The 21,033-nt window shown below is 41.5% G+C and overlaps 1 protein-coding gene across 5 annotated transcripts in view; it reads right to left on the reverse strand.

Moving 5' to 3' along the window:
• Positions 1-426: 426 nt before the first annotated feature.
• Positions 427-21,033, reverse strand: part of plppr2a (phospholipid phosphatase related 2a) — a 61,054-nt gene continuing 40,447 nt past the window's right edge. For 2 of the 5 annotated variants that reach the window (XM_030735575.1, XM_030735579.1), the window contains 5 exons: positions 9,045-9,165; positions 7,167-7,417; positions 2,407-2,583; positions 1,729-1,856; positions 427-680 (listed from right to left, as the gene is read on the reverse strand). In XM_030735575.1, the coding sequence (XP_030591435.1) occupies positions 572-680; positions 1,729-1,856; positions 2,407-2,583; positions 7,167-7,417; positions 9,045-9,165 (786 nt within the window). In that variant the 3' untranslated portion in view covers positions 427-571. Of the gene's footprint in view, positions 971-1,712; positions 1,857-2,406; positions 2,584-7,166; positions 7,418-9,044; positions 9,166-21,033 lie in introns of all 5 variants that reach the window. The other 3 variants (XM_030735578.1, XM_030735577.1, XM_030735576.1) reach the window with 3 other exon arrangements.

Here is a 21,033-nt window from a genome sequence, read left to right on the forward strand (position 1 = left end):
TTGTATGGGTAAATCTCAGCAGCACACATTTCCTTCAGCGGGTTTCTTTGGTCCAACATGGCAGCAACCTTTCGACAGCGCACATCAAAGCGGTGTCCCCGGAGTTCACCGTCACCTTTCGCATCCTTTCCTCAAACAGGTGTAAGCTCATTCGTACAGTTGGAGAAAAAGAAGCAGTGGACATTCTCAGTGGTCACAGTTTGATTTTTTTTTTCTCATAACAGATTAAACCACTGCAGATGAATTCAGTTCATGTGAATGAGTTCATACAAAAACAAAATTAATTACATTTTTCAAAATAAAAAAAAGCAAAAAAAAAAAAATTAAGAGATGTACCTGACTCTGTACTGATTGTTCAGAGTTTTACTTTACTGGGTGTCCAGCAAAGAGAAAGTCTTTGAAGAGTTTGCCTATCGGTTCCCCAGGGTTTGAGAGGGCAACAGGAAATGTGTGTGCTGTACATCAGGTATTGGGAGGCGGGTCTAGACCTGCGTGGAGTAAGAGCGGTGCAACGTTGCGTACCGCCCAGCCGGATGGGCGGCGCACTGCGGCGCGTGCTGCTCCGACTGGTCTAGACTTCGCTGGAAATGGAGCGAGACGGTATGAGGACATCGGGGGTGGCGGGGAACCGATAGGGCTGATGGTCATGTGATCTCGGTGAACGGAGATCCCCGCGGAGTCTGCAGGGGAAAGAGAGGAGTGAGAAAGAGAGAGGACGGGGCAGAGAGGAGGCGGAGGAAGAGAGAGAAAAGTGAAGAAAAGAATAATCAAGAGCAATGCACAGGGATGAGGGGCGGGAGAGAGGACAGAACAGATGTACAACAGAGCAAAAAACAGAAATAAGGCAACAGATGACAGAGATAGTGGTGGGGGGGAAGGGTGGCAACGCTGGCCAAAAAATATTTAAAGCTGGTTAGAATGGTTGGACGTAGGTGTTGTAAGGTGGGGAGGAGGAGGAGAGTGTAAGATGCTGAAGGAGAGTGAGGGACAAGGGAGCAGATTGAAAGGAGAGAGGCAAGGTGGGAGACAGAGGAAAAGAAGGCAGTCAGGTGAGCGTTAGCGACGGTGAGAGACCACAGAGGACGCAAGATATTTTTCTAAATACTTCACCCCTGAGAAAACCACTTTAGAAAATGCAGTTCTTTTGGAGAGAAGATATTACTTGAGGGGATCGCTTCCATAGCTAAGACTATTTTCTTTTAGCCTCTGCTGACTACATAGTTTGCCTTCAGCCAGCGGCTCTGCATTATATCTAAATTGTAAATAACACTTGGGAGTGTGTCAGCCAAACTGCTGACTCACCTCAAAGACACAAGTGGCTCTTTAAAAAACCTGATAACTCGAAAATTTGTAACACTGCGTGGTTCAGGAGTAAGCAGCGCCTCTTTCCAAAGCAAACATTCACACCAGAATTTGTTCCATCCTCTGGCTGAAATATAACCGTGGCTCATTTCACACCACTAGAATGAATCTCACCTGCGTTCTTATCAGGCTACAACAAGCCTCGCGTGCACCGAGATTTGAAGGATTCACTTGGGTGTTTTGTTAGGACTGGGCGTGCAGGTGGGCTTGAAGCATGCATGTTTGGATTTGCTCTTTTTTTGAGGGGGGGGGACAAAAGGAGGGTAACAGATTCAGTTAAGAGACAAGGGGTGCGTATCTCAGCCCTTCTGTGTGCACAGTTGTGCCTCACACCCACCCCCGCCCCTTACCTGATGGCCACTTAACTTTTCGAGTGGACTCTCCACAGAGGGCAATGTCACCATTGGCATGCCCAGCATTGACTCAGGGCGTTGGGGCCGCGGTGGAGGAATACCAGGCTGCAGCTGCTGGAAGTTGTTAATCACACAAGTCACCTGACGACAGACATTAACAGAAAGAGTTCATTGGAAGCAGAAAGAAACATATGAGAGGAAGTGACCATTTGCTGAACTCTGCCCCTAATCAGATTGTTCAGTAACAGCTTAGTGGCTATAACTGCAGTATTGGATTTTTCTGTGTGGCAAAATGGTGTGCAGGGGCTTTGAAAAAAAGCATCAAGTATCTAAGAGTTTGTAAAGCTTGGTAACGATATGCATTTTCCTCCTCTACAGTTGTGGCAAAAGGTTTACATGCACTCATCATGGGCATGATTGTCATGGTAATTTGGGGCTTTTAGTGATTTCTTTGAACTGTTCTTTTCCCAGGGTGCAATGATTGTACAGCATACATCTTTAAGGTCTTTAAAAGGGTGCACAAGTTTGAATTTAATTTGGATTTTCTCTAATCCACACAGGGTCAGAAGTATACATATAGGCTCAAATATATACAAATTTAAATCTTTTCATAAGTGAAGGTTCCACAATGTCTTTTAACTTGACAAGACCAAGACCTGTTAACTTCCTCTCCCTGTCACACACTCCTCACCAAAAACACAGCAATGGCTCCCCCAGTGAAGAATCCCGCCAGGACATCACCCCAGTGGTTGCGGTACTCAGCCACTCTCACCACACCGACTAGCATTGCGAGACAAAGCAGCGTGAGGCTGATCGTGGGCTTGGTGAGCCGCGTGCCTTTGGTTTTGAACACCAGTGTCACGTACATCTGCAGAAAGGCATACGGGAGGGAGCGCACAGTAGGGTACAACAAAGACAGAAAGCCACAAAGAGCATGCAAGCACAAAAGATACTTTACTATTTGAAGCCAGGCAATAAGGTGCACAACAGAGCATCAGATTTTCTTTCTGAGTGGCTGGCTAAAAGTGGACCAGCTTGTCCTTTTTGCTGTCACTATATACAGCAACACTAGTGGGTGCTCATATTAAAGTAAATATTAAAGTTTTTTTTTAATTTAGGTCAGTGTTTTTGTAAGTAATCATTATGAGCCAAAAGCTAAGGTTAAGTATATTAGGCCATCTTTAAAGCCTGTAAACTGTTTTAACAAAGGGAGAAATAATTTTTTAAATTTTTGCTCAGGAAACAACAAAACAACAAAAATCCTCTCACTTCTGTCTAATGACTTAGACATATGGACAAGTGTCAGCATCATTTCTTGTTCAGTGTGGTATTTATTGTTTATAAATGGCAATACACTGTTAAGAAAAACGTAATACAAATTTAAATCACAAGGCGATAACTCTTGGACTGTAGACAGAAAGTCTGCAAATGCTTTCTCTGTACGCTCTGTTTACTTGCATACATCCACAGCCTGTTTAAAAGTGACTGGTCAGCAGAAGTGAGGGTTCAAGTGGACTACAAACAGAAACCAGATATCTTCTGTTAGGCTACCAAAAAACTTGTAGATTCTGGATATACACAGACCAAGCATAACATAATGACCACTGACTGGTGAAGTGAATAACACTGATTATCTCTTCATCATGGCCCCTCTTAGTGCGTGGGATATGTCAGGAAGCAAGTGAACATTTTTGTACTCAAAGTTGATGTTAGAAGCAGAAAAAATTGGGGATTTGAGCAAGTTTGACGAGGGCCAAATTGTGATGGCTAGACGACAGGTCAGAACATCTCCAAAACTGTAGCTCTTGTGGGGGTGTTCCCGGTCTGTAGTGGTCAGTATCTATCAAAAGTGGTCCAAGCAAGGAACAGTGGTGAACCAGCGACAGGGTCATAGGTTCACGTGCACGTGATGCCAACAGTGGGCACGTGAGCATCACGTGACCACAGAGCAATGGAAGAAGGCGGTCTGGTCTGATGAATCACATTTTCTTTTACATCATGTGGATGGGTGCGTGTGTGGCTTACCTGGGGAACACCTGGCACCAGGATGCACTATGGGAAGAAGACAAGCCAGCAGAGGCAGTGTGATGATTTGGGCAGTGTTCTGCAGGGAAACCTTGGGTCCTGCCATCCATGTGGATGTTACTTTGACACGTACGACCTACCTAACCATTGTTGCAGACCATGTACACTCTTTAATGGAAACAGTATTCCCTGATGGCTGTGGCTTCTTTCAGCAGGATAATGCTTCCTGCCACAAAGCAAAAATGGTTCAGGAATGGTTTGAGGAGGACAACAATGAGTTTGAGGTGTTGACTTGGCCTCCAAATTCCCAGATCTCAATCCAATCGAGTATCTGTGGGATGCGCTGGACAAACAAGTCAGGTGGGGCCTCCATGGGAATCCATGGAGGCCCCACCTCACAGCTTACAGGACTTAAAGGATCTGTTGCTGACATCTTGGTGCAGATACCACAGCACACCAACACAATATTAGGCAGGTGGTCATAATGTTATGCTTGTTAAAGGAACACTTTGAAAACATATCAGATCTCAACACGGAAAAACAAATTCGCAAATGCACAAATTTCCCTGTCGTGGGATCATTAAAGTTTTATCTTATCTTATCTTATCTTAAAAATCATGCTGGATATATATACTGATATGGACTAGGTAATGTGTTAGGAAAGCTGCCAGATCATTTGATGGAAATCAAAATTTACCAGCCTACATAAATCAAAAATCAAAGATAAAATAAATGATGCAAAAGGCTAGTCCATTTTGCTAAAATTTCATTGCAGCAATTCAAAATGGCACTCTGTAGTTTGTATGGCCCCCACATGTTTGCATGTATGCCTGCACCTTGGGATGGTGTGTTCTGGAGATGAGGACCCAAATGCAGACATGTAGCAGCAGACAGGTTGAGCTAAAAGCGAGTCTTTTATCGAGGGCTGAGGGCAGGAGTACAAAATAGGAGCATATGGTTCAAAATAAGAAACTGGGACTTAATAACCCTAACTTAGAAAACACACTGGGGCCAGGAAACACTGGAACTGGGAAACACTGGGGGTCAGTGAATAGATGCTCTGACAAAGAACAAGGGAAGACTGAGATATACATATACACATATATACACAGGAGGGTGATTAGTGGAAGTAGCAACAGCTGGGGAAATGACACACAGCTGAACTGAATCACAGACAAGACAGGAAACAAAACTAAAGGAAAAACACAAACTCTCAAAATAAAGCAAAAAAAAAGTTATAACTAAACTTGGAAAAACACAGATGCATGAATGAACTTAATACAGGAGACTTGACACAGGAGGGAGGAACACTGAGGAAGGAACTAACTTAAGCACTTGGAACAAAACTAAATGCACCCAAGACTATATGAAGTAAATATAAACATTAAACAGACAAGGACTCAAATAGAATATTTAAATAACAAAACCAGAAAGTGCAAAAACTCAAAAACACAGGGTCACATGATCCTGGACCTGGATCCAGCCTGACAAAATCAGGCTACCAATGAGAAGATGGATGGTATCTCCTCCTAGATCTGGACCAGAGCATCACTGAGCTCCTGGACAGTTTGATGTGCAACCTGGCAGTGTCATATGGGCCAAAACATAATGTCCCAGAGGTGTTCTATTGGATTTAGGTCAGGTGAGTGTGGGTATCAATTCCTTCACCCTCCAGGAACTGCCTGCATACTCTTGCCACATGAGGCCGGGCATTGTTGTCCACCAGGAAAAACCCAGGACCCACTGCACCAGTGTAGGGGCTGTCAATGGGTCCAAGGATTTTATCCTAACACCTAATGGTAGTCAGGGTGCCACTGCCTAACCTAGAGGTCAGTGCATCCATCCATGTGCCTCCCCAGACCATCACTGACTCGGTCATGCTGAATGATGTTACAGGCAACATAACATTCTCCACGGCTTCTTCAGACCCTTTCACATCTGTCACATGTGCTCAGGGTGAACCTGCTCTCATCCGTGAAAAACAAAGGGCACCAGTGATGGAACAACCAATTCAGGTATTCTCTGGCAAATATCAATTGGGCTCCACGGTGCCAGGCAATGAGCACAGGGCCCACTAGAGGACACTGGACCCTCAGGCCACCCTCATGAAGTCTTTTTCTGATTGTTTGGTCAGAGACATTCACACCAGTGGCTGCTGGAGGTCATTTTGCAGCTCTGGCAGTGCTAATCCTGTTCCTCCTTGCACAAAGGAGCAGATACCAGTCCTGGTGATGTGTGTGTGAGCAACTGTGACCACCTCTATAGAAGCAGAGGTTTTGGTAGTTTGCTGGTCTGGAGCATTCAGTTGTGCATTAACACAATGCCACAATCTTCCAGGAGTGGATATCACAGCAAAGGCAGACTCAGGTCAGACTGTGCAATGCTCTGAGAAATTGCTAAAAACCCAAGAGCTACATCTCAGACTCTACAGGCTTCAGTTAGCATTTTAAATGTTAAAGTTCATGACAGTACAATTAGAAGAAAAACGAGAAGGTATGGCTTGTTTGGAAGGTTTGCCAGGGGAAAGCCTCTTCGCTCTCAAAAAAGCATGGAAGCACAGCATCTTTGCAAAGTTGAATTGAACAACAAGACTTTTAGAATAATATACTTTGGATAGAGAAGACTTAAGTGGAGATGTTTGGCCATAATCCACGGCGCCATGTTTGGTGACAGCTAAACACAGCATATCAGCTTAAACACCTCATAACAACCGTCAAGCACACTGGTAGAGGGGGTGGCAATTTGGGGTTGTGTTGCAGCCAAAGGATCTGGACATCTTGCAGTCATTGAGCTGACCGTGAACCATGAAGTCAAATGTGATGCCATCTGTCTGACATCTAAAGCTTGGCCCAAATTGGGTCATGCAACAGGACAGTGATCTCGAGCACAGCAGCAAATCTACAGCAGAATGGCTGAAAAGAAAAGAATCAAGGTCCTGCAATAGCCCGGTCAAAGTCCTGATTGAAAAGTGGCGGGAACTTAAGAGAGCTGTGCATGAACAAATTCCCACAAACCTCAACAAATCGAAGCAACATTATAAAGAAGATGCAGTAAACAGTTACTTCAAATTATTACTGCTAAAAGTGGTTCTACAAGCTATTAAATCATGGGGTGCTTTTCACAGGACTGCATAGAGTCCTTTTCAAATGACTGTATTGCTTAAGGTATCAAAAAGCTAATGTATGATAGTCTTCGCTGATGCCACTCTAATCTGTGATCTATTAGAATTTACCTGTTTTTAGTGGTATTCACTAAAAACAGGTAAATTTTTTTAGTGGTATTCACTAAAAACAGGAAGGTTTTCTGACCTTGGCCTGAACTAACAGAATAAATGTGAACCTTAAAAAATCAGCAGGGAGATTTCAATTGCTAGAATACAGTCTTAAACCATAACAGTAGCAGTATCACCAGCTTTCTCCAACCTACCACTGTGTACACTGCCGAGTAGACGCTGAGTGCTGCATCCTTAGATGGGAAGGATTTACGCGCAGACATGACAATCATCGGGTTGCCAGTGCAGGCCCGGCGCTCCGTGATGTACTGCATGGTGGACTGGCAGCCTAATGCTGTGTAGTTTGGTCGGCAGGCTGACAGGAAGTGAGGCGTCTGGTTTCCTGTTACCACCTGGCCGGCATTGGCGAAAATGGTCGTGGTGAATAGACCAAATGCATAAACACCTGGGTAGAAGAGGAGGATGAAGAGGGGAAAATTATGGAAAAGTTCATAAGAAAGTGTATATTTTATTTTTATATAATATAACTTTCATGTATAAAAAGAAAAAAAGACAAACACATTAGATTTTGATAGAGGTGGATACCACTTGGCAAAGTTATAAAATGCTTCTATTTAAAAGCGCCCCAACACATTATTATCAGCTGAGGTGTGAAATTGCAACAGAAGCCTCCACCTCAGCTGATTCAGCTCAAAACGCAGATTTGTAAGCTGCTTAATATTCATGAGAGCCTTCCTGCCAGGATCCTGAGTAATCTACCTCAAACATTATGCCACATTTGATCATCCAATTAACAGCTTCATCTACCAGCTGTGGCTCGCAAACTCTGAGGTGTAGCAGCTCAGGTTTTTACAATTCAGCAGTTTCTCTCATGATGTTTGATGATACTTCTTGTTGTCTTTTTAAATTCTTCATTGTTAAATTACACATACGTAAGGTGACACCATGCACTGCAGGGTTGAGCTTTACAGACCGGGGGAGCTGTAAGTGAGAGCCCAAATGTCTGAATCAGTCATACTGAACATTAAACAGACTTTTATCCTGACACCTCACGAGCAGTGCTGGGTTTCAAAATAACAGGTTGCTGAAATCACATTACATTTTTCAGTAACACAGTAATGTAACATGTCACTGTATTAAATTCAATAATTACTTGTTCAATTGTTACTTGCATTACTATACAAAGGTTGTAGTTAGTTATCTGCACACCGGGCGGATAGAAAGAAAAAAAAAACACTAAACAAACATGCTTTTTGCTCTGACTTTGCTTCATGTGCAGGATGAGGAAAATGATGGAATTGCCTACAGCTTTTCAGGAATGGAGATGTGGACATTAAGTTTATTTCTATTGCACAAAAGGACAAGAGCGCCTCAAGGACAGAAAAAAATTGCATTACACAACTAACACAACTTCAGCTCTTTGCAAGCATCTGCACAGACAGCATACTAACACAAAGCTAGCCAAGAACCCAGAGTGATGATGAAGCTGAGTGTGTGCAGACCCGAGCCCAGCAGCCAGAGCCTGAAATTCAGCAGGTAACAAAGGCCGTGATGAGCAGTCAGGCTTGCACCACTGTAGCCTGCATTTCTGCCTGTGCGTGTTTCTACAGTAGGATCACTCTGGTGATCGCTTTGAAGTCTCTTTGAACTGGTTTTCAACTTTGTTTTTTTGTTGTCGGCTTTGTGTTCACATGTAAACACTAAAAGAAAGATTGCATGTATTTATGGAGAAATGCAAAAGTAATGCAACAAGTAGTGTGACAAATTAACATAAAGCATTGTTTTTGAGCCACCACCCCAACACTACTCACTAACACAAAGTCTATGTAATGTCTAAATAAGTCCATGATAGAACAGAACAGGTAAAGAGAATTCACTGCAAGTGTTTGTTGTGAGTCCTGCCACCTGCACACTGCACTGAGGCTCCACCCCTTTTTGGAGAAAATGAGGGGTGATTGTGACCTGACATTGTACAGAGTTTATATGTGTAACCAGCTATAAAGATACAAATGTGCCACTTCAAAGGCCTGTAAAGTGTAAAGGGGCTGTGGACGAGACAACAGCATGCTCACCCAGGAAGCGTATTATGCGCCTTAGTAAGGGGTTGAAGTAGCAGCAGTCTGCAGTCACAATGGTCTTCTCCTGGGTTCCCTCTACCTTGGTGAAGAAGGCACACAGCTCTCCAACAAGAATCTGGGCACAGACAAAACACATAGTATCCATGTTTAAAAATCATCCATCCATCCATCCATCCATCCATCCATCCATCCATCCATCCATCCATCCATCCATCCATCCATCCATCCATCCATCCATCCAACCTTTGGATTATAGAAAACCCATTTGGAGGCATCCACAACCATCTCAGTGGGCTTCTTTCAGTTTAGAGGAGTAACAGCTCTAGTCTGAGCCCCTCCAGAATAACTGAGTTCCTCACCTTATCTCTAAGGCTGACACCTTTCAGAAGAACCTCATGTCTGCTGCTTTTGTCTGTGATGTTATTCTTTCATTACCCACAGTTCATGGCCATAGAAAAGGGTAGGAACATAGATTGACCAGACCATCTACAGACACATCTTCATATTCTGCTGTGCTAATTGTCAAATATGTTTGGTGTAAAATCGGTCATTTTTTTAAAGAACAGACTCCAAATACCATCTCTTAGTGCACCGATTATTGGTTTTATGCTCTCCCACACTACTGAAACAACACTCACTTAATCCATGCAGGCCCCACTGTGTGTGCATGGCTCAAGTTCAAGCATGCCATTGATGTGTGACTGCGTTGTGATCTCTTTGGTTGGAGAGTAGGTCAGTACCTTGTTGTTTCTTTTTGTGCGTTCCTCAAGCTGTTCCTAAGTGGTTTTTTGGTGTGATGGGGCACGTTGTCCTGCAAGGGCATGCAGCCACCATCAGACGGTGCCAACCACAATGTTAAATAATATCCACAGAATGCCAGGCGCCAAGGTTTCCCATCATAACACTGCACTGCAACATGATGATCAATGATTTCACTTAAACTCTCAGTGGTTTTAATGTTGTGGCTTATGGGTGTATGGCAGAGGTAGGCATGGAAATGATCATATAGTAAATCACAACTGAACAGCTCATAAACGCAATAGACTGTTTACTGTAGGGTGACAATCTTCGACTTCGAACATTACATAGCCCTGTACATCATTTGGCTGTGACGGGACTGCAGCTCAGAGTTCCCAAAATTTTTTATGATCTCAGAACCCACAGTGCGAAAATAGCTAGTTACACACTTTAATTATCATCTCTTTAATTAAGTGTGGGCTCTCTGGTTTTAGTGCCACAGAGCTGTAACCTCAGTAGAGTGCGGCAGATTCTGCGAGCAAAAATAGCAGCCATCGTTGCTGGGTGCTCACAGTTTTATTGCTGTTTTTGAGATGAGCATCAGGCTTGAAGCAGAGAGTCTGGTCAGATGACTTTGTTCAATTCGCTCCCAGCAAGTTTGAACAGCGGTGGCTCTCCAGACTGATGATCCCTTAATGGGCTGCAACTGTGAGGCTCATCTGTATGAGAGCCTACTCCACTCAAAGACTATACCACGCACTAAAACTGAGCCCTGAGTAACTACCTGTGGCAGAAATATCCTTCATCTTAAATCATCCTGACAATATGCATGCAGACTGTGACAGTAGTGAGACCTACATTAACACAGATTGCGTTCTGCAGACCCATGAGCCTTACTCTTACTCTTTCCACACTTAATATAATTCACCATTTATACCCCACAGTGACTATGTCTGAAGCACTACTGCAAGAGGAGACAGAGCAGGAGAAAATGAAAGAACTGCTAACAGAGTCGAAAAGAAATATGAGAGATGAAGAAAACGATCATGTTTCAGTCAAGTCTCGTGCTTTGATACGGTTCCAAGAGGGTCCAGCCAAGCTGAAAGAGTTAACAGCATGCAGGGGCCCGGCCAGCGCTGCAGTGCTGTGAAGTGCATGCCCAGCCAAGTGATTTCTTTCATTAGAGAAACACAGCCCTACTGGGTTTTCCATGGCAACCCTCTAAACACTAATATAAGCATGGAATCAAAGCGCACACGGGGGGGTAAATCAGTGGCTTCAAATCAGAGATCTTATGGGTACTATCACACTCTGGACAAGCATTTTGGGCACAATTAAAAGGCAGCATAGTGGCTGTTTCCACAGGGACTGCTACTCTGCAGAGCATTTGAGCCCGTGTACCCTTCAAAATATGAGATAACAGGCCTTTTGAACACTTTACCTGGGGCAAAGATGTGGAGGAGTGGGTGGCAGGCTTTTTAGAAGCATTTAATAGCACCACAACCCCACAAGGGCTTTGTATTTAATACAGTTGGTAATCTGTGTATCTGTGAATGTATCACATGAAGCTTTTCAAACTTCACACTCAACATTCCCAACCCGTCATCGCTTACCTTGAAGTCTCATGTAGTACTGTCACTCCTGCCCCTACTGTCCAGCCCCCATAATCCTCCTAAGAGAAACTCTTAGTTGACTAAACTGATATGCCTCAAGTAAGAGGTTTTACAAGCTGTCCACAAGTTAAGTAATTTTTTAAATTAAAAGGTTTATAAAGTATGTCCATTTGTAAATTAAGTTAAATTAGTTGAATTATGAAATTATTTACGCTTCAACCTAGTTGATTTAAAGTAAAGTAAGGAAATTTGTGTTTGGTCGATTATTTCTTTGTTGTAACAACGCTTCTTGCCAGTAAATCTTATACTGTTGTAAAGCCTGTTTATTTCCCCTTAAATGGTGCCACATTTATAAGGAAAATGCATTTGTGGGTTGTACCCATGAAAAAAACTTGCCAAATCTTCTCTGTCAATGACAAACAGCTCATTCTGCTATTGATTCTTGTTTGGTGTCATTTATTGGATTGAATGACTGAAGTCTGAGGAAACAAAGACCTATTAGCAATTTAACAGTTTATTCATTTAACGATCAGGGGCCTCAGCAGCAGCATGTGCGAGAACCATACACAGCCACAACAGCCTGGCACCTCCTCTTCATGTCACCAGCTTGGTCACACACTGCTGTGGGATGGGATCCCATTCTTCGGAGAAAACCCTATCAATCAAATTACCCCCTATGAGCAAACATTTGGTGACAGTGGGAAGGAAAAACTCCCTTTTAAGAGGAAGAAACTCTGGTAGAACCAGACTCAGGGAGGGGCAGTCATCTGCCACGGCTGGTTGGGGGTGAGGGGAGAGAGACAGGACAAAAGACACAATACAAACCCCGCTCTGTGGGGGCGAGAACTGTCATCTGTCACGGTCGCTGCAGCAGGCAAGGCAGAGAGGACCTCAGAGCAGGACACAAGGCGAGAACTGTATTTGTACTAAACTTTTATTGTTCAGATTTAGAGGGGCAAGGCTGGTCAGGGGCCAGCTACACGAAAACGTAAGACTTGAAACTTGAAACTCAGAACACGCAGCGGGAACATCAACCTAAACATTACAATGACTAGGACCCGACAAAGGACAAAAACAAAAGCAGACAATAAATACACAAGGGCTGATGAGGAGAGTGACAACAGGTGGGATGACAGCTGACCACAATTACACAGATGAGACAAGGGGAAGCAAAACTAAACACAAAACACAAGGAACACAGGAATATCAAATTAAACAGGAAGTGACCAATCATAACACACACACAGACAGACCTAACGCAAGAAAACCTGACAGAGGGAATCTAAACATCACACAAGGAAACAACAGGCAGGGAAACTAAACACAGAAGGGCCAAGACACGGGAACTAAACAGACACAGGAAAATAAACAAAGGGAAACCTGAATAACATACAAATAACTAAATAGACAGAACACGCAAAACGCAAACACAACCCGAACAATACAACAAAACAGAACCACACAAAAAGGAACTTAACACACTGGGCCACCAGCCCACAACCATGACATGGTCCCGGACTGTGGAGGTATGAGATGGTTGCAGAATCTCATCTCGATATCTTTTGGCACTGAAATTGCCTCCAATGATAACAAACCTGATTGTCAGCGTAACTCACACACTCAACTCTGCTGCTCAACCCACAAATGCATTTTCTTTACAAATGTGGTTCCATTTAAGGGGGAATAAACAGGTTTTCTGAAGAAGCATTGTTACAACAAAGAAATGATCAACCAAACACTTTTTGAGCTAAGTTTATTTTTGCTCTTTCACCGACAACATTTTCCTGTTTGGTGAACTTAGAAATGTGAGTTTACTCTTTCAAACGAGTGCTCTGTACATGTCAAAACACATTCTTTGTACCAGCTCCTTAATTTTTTTGTATGCACATTACACAAGTAAAGTTAACTTTAGTTTTACATCTCTAGCCATTTTTGACTGTTAGATCTATTTAACGGTTTAAAGCATGTATTTTCAAATGAAACCTACATTTTATTTATTTTTTTTTTTTATAACACTTTAAGTGGGGTCCTTCATTGGGATAATATATTGTCTTTCCATCACATTTGGCAGTGAAGTACAATATGACACCATGAGTATGTGTGACTTGCATGATGTTGCTGTAGAAAGTCACCCTTGGCAGAGATCAACAGGAGTACTTACAGTAACAGCTCTCTATTTCAGTAATGTGTAAAGCAACACTGTGATAAAACTTACCTGTGCTAATCTAACATGAACGTGCGTAACACATTAAAAACATATGAAAAAAAAGCTACCAATATTAATGTGGGCAAATATTCTTGAATCCTTCTACGTTTCTGTAAACTGAGCAACATACTGTTTATTTCATGGGTGTACGTACCGGAACATATTAGGTTTACATGAATAATGATAGCATGCACCATACCTGTGTTTTGAAATAATAAAGTCTAAACAGTACGGTGGCCCTGAGAGGTCAAATGCACTGCAACTAAACAAACACCAGTAAATAGAAAAACGCTGAAAAAGCACAAAAGATTAATGAAAAGATTCATATAAATATAAATAAATAATGTAATTAATTAAATTGCATTAATATTTTCAGTAAAGTAAAACTCTGAGCCGCTGACCCAGTGCTGTTAGGCAGGACGCTGCATTATTTAGAACGTTAGAACGTCTGTTTTCTGCAGCAGGAAACGTTGCATCAGAGCACAGGACAAACCTCAGTTCAGAGAACGCTGACATGCTTCTTTAAAGACACACACACTCACTCTTTCACTAGCACGAACACACACATGCACAAAAATATGTGAACACACACCAAAATGACCTCATCCACAGAGTAAAGGCTATTTAATTTTATGCCTTAGTTTGAGCTCTTTGTATGCCTTTTTTTTGATGTGACATTAATGTATTTATGATTATTTTTGCATTTAAGAAAATGTTTTCTTCAAAAAGTATGAATTTAATATGGCGCATAAATGAAATATTGCAACTGATGACATAATCAACAGAATACTCGATTACTAAAATTATTGATAACTGCAGCCCTAAATGTCTGTTTTACTCGCGTGATTCATATGATACTGTAGATACGTGTTTGCTATTAGTTATTTACTGTAACAACAAATTTTGTGAACTTTAAAAATAAATTAAATTAAAAAATTTCAAGCTTTTGCAGCATTTTTTCTACTTCTGTTGTGTTTTGTATTTTAATATCACTGATAACACTCATAAATTTAAAACTACAGGTTACTTCCAAGTGTGTTTGACTAACATAAGTGAAGGTGGAAACAGCCTTCATCAGTGAAAACAAAAATACTGCACCTACAAAGTGTGACTAACTACCACCTTACATCCCTCATACCAAGAGTTTCCCAGGTTTCTTCTTCCTTTAAATGCTGATGACATCTTGCCATACCTATATATACAGTACGTGAAATGTTTGATAATGTCTCACTTTGCAAAACAAACCTATGCTCTCAAAAGTAGCGGTAGTAAAAGAAAGGACGAGTTTAGGAGTGAGGAGAGACGAGAGGACGCCGTGCTGAAGGTAGAAAGTTAATGGGGTTAGGGTTAATACTGGAGGAATGAATTATTTATGCGTGGATGGCATCCGCGTGAATCATGCGGCGCATTATTTCAACCAACATTTCTAAATTATATCTCTAAGCTGCGGCAGGAAGCACTCTGGCTCCCTGCCTCTGTCCCCTCTGCTCCTTCAAGGATTCACGGTTAAATATGACGAGGCTGTCACTGCAGTTTAGAGACAACGGGATTATAATTCCTTGAAATTAAAGTGCTCATCGAGAGCGCGCGATGACAAAGCAGAGGTAGTGTGAACGCATCCGGAAACGAAGGACGTGCTACTTTGCCGTGTCACAGAGCTGCAAAAGGTGAGTGACGAGGAGATGCGTCGGTCACATGTGTCATACAGATAAAAAGCAAGGGATGAGTTGAGGAATAAAACATCAGTACAGACATGTGATATGATTAACTCTCTATGCAAGCACAATCAGCATCATGACTACACAACCCAATTTTTTGTCCACACAAGGAGGCTGTGTGTAAGCAATCAAATCTCAATTTGTGGGTATTAGTCAAACGTGAGTGTGTATTCAGACAGACCCTTTTCATGAATGTGTGTGTGTCTATTGTAAGACAATAAGCGGGGATGTTTTACTTGGAGCGATGAGATGAATGAAGAGGATTGTGGAGATGACAGAGGAGCGGTGGGAGTTGGAGAATAAAGAGAGTACGAAGAAAGCAGGGAGGATTAGAGCCACATTATTAAAGGAGAATGAAAAGAAATAACATTTGTGATAAATACATTTTACAACCATATATATTATTTTATGTCCAGCTTTTTAATGAACAATTTTACAGTGAATATGTTCATTCAGAAAAAGGAGGGGAAAAAAGTCTGGTTCCACCAGTTTCCTTCAAAGCTATATTAAACAAAGCCAGCTTCTGTAGTTTTTTCTTTTTGTGTATAAAACAGTGAATTTCACAGAAAACATATGAGAGCAACAGCCAGACATTTTACCATCATCTAGAATAATGACATGAAGCTGCAAGGGACAAATCAGGCATCCAGGAAACAGCCGGGACCTGCTGCTTAGCAGCAAGATACAGATTACTTCCATTAGTATTCCTCTCTGCAGACAGCCCACTTCGCTGTGTTAGTGATAAAATAAGGTGGCAAAAACAGAAAGCAAAGAACACAAAGACAGATGGAAATATGTCTTCTCTTAAACTCTGAGCATTCACAGAAAATGTATCAGTTGTGCAATAAGTAAGTCTTGATAACTTTAATCTGGTTTATAGTAAAATGATCAAAGTTAAAGTTGTGTTGTGCAGGCTGGTGCCTGCTTTGCATCTGTTCACTGTCCCTTGTTCGGTGCTGTGGGCTACTCTCTCTGGGTGCCCGCGCTGCCTGGGTGGGACCAGGAGCCCCGGGCACAGGTGGAGACCCTCCTGCATGTTTCTGGCTCAGCATACAGGCGTCCACTGCCTTTTGGTCTTTGCTGCTCATTGCGGCTTCTTGAGGTTTCCGGGCTCATGTGGGTTCTCTGTGTCGTGATGTTTGGTGATTCTGGGGACTTTAATGAGAATGGGGGCGTTGTTTTGTTTCTGCTTGTTTCTTTATCCTTGGTTAAGTGTTTGGTTGCTGTGTTTCACTGAGCTGCATTTTGCTGTGTTTGAAGAGATTTGGATATTGGGGCAGATCACATGCATGCCTTCACAAATGTGCGCACAAAAACAAACTTTTCCTGACGGTTTTCCCCTGGTTTAGTGCCAAGCGCCTTTGTTTTTAATGCTTTCTTTCCTTTGCTTTTCTTTGTTTCAGTGTGAGTGGGATGGAGAGGGAGGGGGGATTCTTTCTGGTATGTCTTAAAATTGGGCACGGTGCAATATTGCTGGAGGGCATTGTGAAATATATGAGCTAAAGCTTAGTCATTTGGGAGTTAAAAATCCATGTACAGATTTTTAGTGACCCCTTTGGTCTCTTTTTAAAGTATAATTCTGGTTGCAGAGCTACCGATTATTCCCCATGAACTGTTATTACAGTTGGAGTTTCTGGCACTGGGGTGCTTGGAAATCTTAAAATATATTAGCTGCCTTTAATTTCTTCTTGGAGTTTTTGCTATTCTCAAGTGATTATGTCAGCGCTTAGCTTAAGGCGCCCTCTTAGAATCACTACTGTGTAGCAGCAGGATTTCATAAGTACTTTTTATTTGTCCTGGTTTATTTTTACCTAGTGGAAAATACCGTAAATTAATTTGTATGTACTTTTTAGATATTGCCGTTTTGTTTTGTGTATTCTGGACATACATCTCCATATGTGGTCATTCTGATGGAAAATAAATACTTTATACCTTTCATCATTATACAGATGAGGATATAGTTCCCAGAGAGTCTAACTTACAAAAGCAAAAGTACTTATTATCTAAAAATTGCCCACTGTTGGTGTTTTACTCTTATGTATACATTGTAGGTAATGTGAATGTTGCATTTTGCTGCTACAGATCTTTAATACTGAACTGTTCAAAGGTTTAATTATTAAATAAAACCCAAAGGTGTAAAAATCTTGAGCCAAAATCCAAAATGAACAGACTGGAAGCATGAAGTCAAAGAACAGGTAAAACTCACAGGAGGAAAACATTAGTACAAGAGACAACTGGATGAAGAGGAAGACAGGACTATTTATACATGGACACTGCAGTTATTGGAGACAGGAAGCATAAGCCAGTCAGACAGACAGGAAGTGAAACCCTAAAGAAGCCAAAGTAAAACAGGAAACGACCCTAAAACGCACCTACTTAGCTTAAAGAAAAACAAACCCACAATGTTGACTGAAATATAAAAAAAAAAAAAAATACTGAAAATCAACTAATAAAAATCAGACATTGCTTTTGAGTTTTGGTTCAATAGAATCATTAAAAAAAAGAAAGAAAAAACAACAAATGAATGAAAGTGGCCTCCGTCCACAGATGGGATTAAACATCTGAATAGGATTTAGATCGAGGCTCATAGAGGCCACTTCAGAATAGTCCACTGTTTTGTTCTAAGCCATTCCTGGGTGTTTTTAGTTATGTTTTGGGTCTTTATCCTGTTGGAGGACCCAAGACCTGCAACTGAGACACTGAGGGACACATTTCACTCCAGAATCCCTCAATAGTTCTCAGATTTCATTGTACCTGCACAGATTAAAGCAGCCCCAGAGCACAGCCGAGCCTCCTCCATGCTTCACAATAGGTTCAGTGGGTTTTTTTTTCTTTGTATGCTTCATTTTTGCTTCTGTGAACACAAATCTCCAGATTTGTCTCATCTGTCATCAACATACATTTTGGCAATTTCCAGTCTCGCTTTCTTATGATTTGCCTTCAACAGTGGTGTCCTCCTCGATGGATGGTGCGATCTGACATTGGTGTACTTTGGAAGTTGTTCTGGGCTCTTTAGTTACATTCAGATCATCACTCTCTTCAATTTGTCATCAATGTTCCTCTTGCAGCCACGTCCAGGGAGGTTGGCTACAGTCCCGTGGACCTTACTGTAAACCTCTGAATAATATGTGCAGCAGAAATGACAGGAACATCAAGCTGCTTGGAGATGGATGGTCTTGTAGCCTTTATTTTATAACATGCTTGTCAATAATTGTCTCTCCCATCAGCTCTCTCCTTAGCTGCACAGCACAGTGATGACTTTTCACCCTTTAAATAGGCAGACTGACTGAATAATACAAACCCAAATTCAAGTTAACTAAGTAATCAAAAGACAAAACCAACACAAAGCCCTAGGACCTTGACAGTTATTGCTGATGTACCAGGGATTTGGTGTCTCTCGAAGTGCAGATATGGCTGCTGTCAGAAAAGGGTCAGACATTAATTGGTTTGGGACTTCTCATGATAGCTTAGTTAGCACACATAAACCTGACAGACCACAGACCAAGTACAAAACTATTAAGCCTGTTTTGCTCACAGATATGAATATTATACAAAAAGGAGGATCAGATAGAGATTAAGTAAATGTAAACAAAAAAAAAAAAGATCCTGTAAGTGACAGTATTTCTCAACAATCTTATCTGCTGAATGCTAAACTTTAAATGTCGAGAAATACATTTGCTCATTAATTATTTAGCAGAAAATCTTTGTCTTTGAGATGTTCAGTTCAAGTCTGTGACCTAATCTAATGAAAGCATGCTGCAACTCTTGTGTTGCATGGATCAGCTGCAGACCCACTTCAATGAAGCACAGCTCTGCAGACCATAAGGCCTAATGCTTCTGACAGGATTGGGAAACTCATTCATGTGTAAAGTAATGCAATGCAGTGTATACATGAGATCTGAGCTAATGGGGGATAAACACACGGCACCTGTCTGAGTGGATCAAGATCATTACCTTTACTTACATGTGGTTCTCACCAGGACTTTGACTGTGTGGAAACAATGCTAAGAGGAGACTACAGACTGGCTCAGTCTACAGATCACAGACTTCATATACAGTGATAAAATATGATGGAGTATAACGACTTTGAAAAGAACATGATCTCATTCACGGATGAACAGGCATATAAATGCAAACACAATTGCATTCACAAGGCCAAGGGCACAGCACACAAATGTTACTGCAACTTCAAAAATGGAAGCCTATCAAGTATACATGCTAACACACATCATACAGACTCATACACACAGAGCGATGCCCTTTTTCTACTGAGAAAACTCCCCACCCCGCACCCGTTTGTATTATCAAAGTGATCCGTCTTCCTTTTTACATAAGCACAATCTCTTCATCATTGTGTAGCAGCATCACTAATCCCTTTCTTTCTCTTTAATCTCTCCTTTCCTCTTCCTTTACCTTCTTTTTTTTTTAAACTGAAAAAAAGTAGGTTATATATTTCTTACTTTTCTCTATTTTTATCTTGTTCGGTTTCACACCCCACTTTTCTCTGCTCTGTAACATCCCTTAAAATGTGCATCAGTGAGACCTATCTGCTTTATGCCTCACTGTTATCTATAATTCTGTTTCTTTCACGTCTTTGCTGGTACATTGTTTATTTACTATGAGCCACCTGGATGCACAGCCGATGACAGGAACTGATTTGAGTAACAGAAATTTTCTAGAAAATATTCCCCATATGTGGCAACATAGGAACAGATTTCAGCCTGTAGATGTGTACAGACCTGTTACACCTGTGAGCCTGGGTACAGGGACCCAGCAACATATATTAAAAAACAAAACAAAACAAAAAAAAATAACCTAGACCATAAAACCTCGCATAATCGTTTTCACGATTATGCTTTTACACAGGGTAAACAAATTTAAATAAATAAGCTTTAGACACACTTGTAGGTGGATTATCTTTAGATGCAGAAGGATTAGCTGCTTTTTTCATGCTGGGTTAAGCTAACTGGTGGTTTCAGAGTCACATGAGCAGCACAGAAATGACAGCGGTATCAAAGCGAGGAAGTGTTTGGGGCCGGTGCTGCAATCAGATACGCACATTTCCTTCTCCAAATCAGTATAAAGCAGTATTGAACAGAAGCACTGAGCGTGGAAATCTTCCCCCCAAAGTTATCATGTAAAAATCATAATTAAGCTTTCATGCCTCAAGCACACACCCTGGCAGCATGCAACAGATTTCAGCTCACTGCAGTAGCATAGAGTGTTTAAATTGAAACTTTAAGGGAAAAAAAAAACAATTTCTGGAAACTGGTAATGTTTTCTTAGAGGTAATTATTTAAAAATCATTTGAAAACCTTCAACCTTAGAAAAGAGACACCAGAAAACAGGACAATCTTTCATTAAGGAACTTATGTTTCTATTTGCCTTGCTGCCTTTTGCCACAATAATGTTTTTACACACAACTTGTGTGAGGATACTGCTGCATTTTTTGGGAGCACATATCTATTACAAACATTAATGTGACTACAGTAGTTTAGAACCCCTTAAATGGAGACTTTTGGCAATGCTGTGGATCCAGTTGCAGGTTTTAGACAGTTGTAAATGGATGATGCCTAGTTCTGCTGCTGTAGGCCTGTTTTATCAGTCACAAAATTATGCCACAATATTATAGTTAGTAGGGTTATCGAATTTCAAACTTGATACCAATACCCAGGAAAATACTCGATACCAACAACTGGGCAGAAAAT

The sequence above is a fragment of the Archocentrus centrarchus genome, chromosome 8, assembly GCF_007364275.1.
Source record: "Archocentrus centrarchus isolate MPI-CPG fArcCen1 chromosome 8, fArcCen1, whole genome shotgun sequence".
Lineage (NCBI taxonomy): Eukaryota > Metazoa > Chordata > Actinopteri > Cichliformes > Cichlidae > Archocentrus > Archocentrus centrarchus.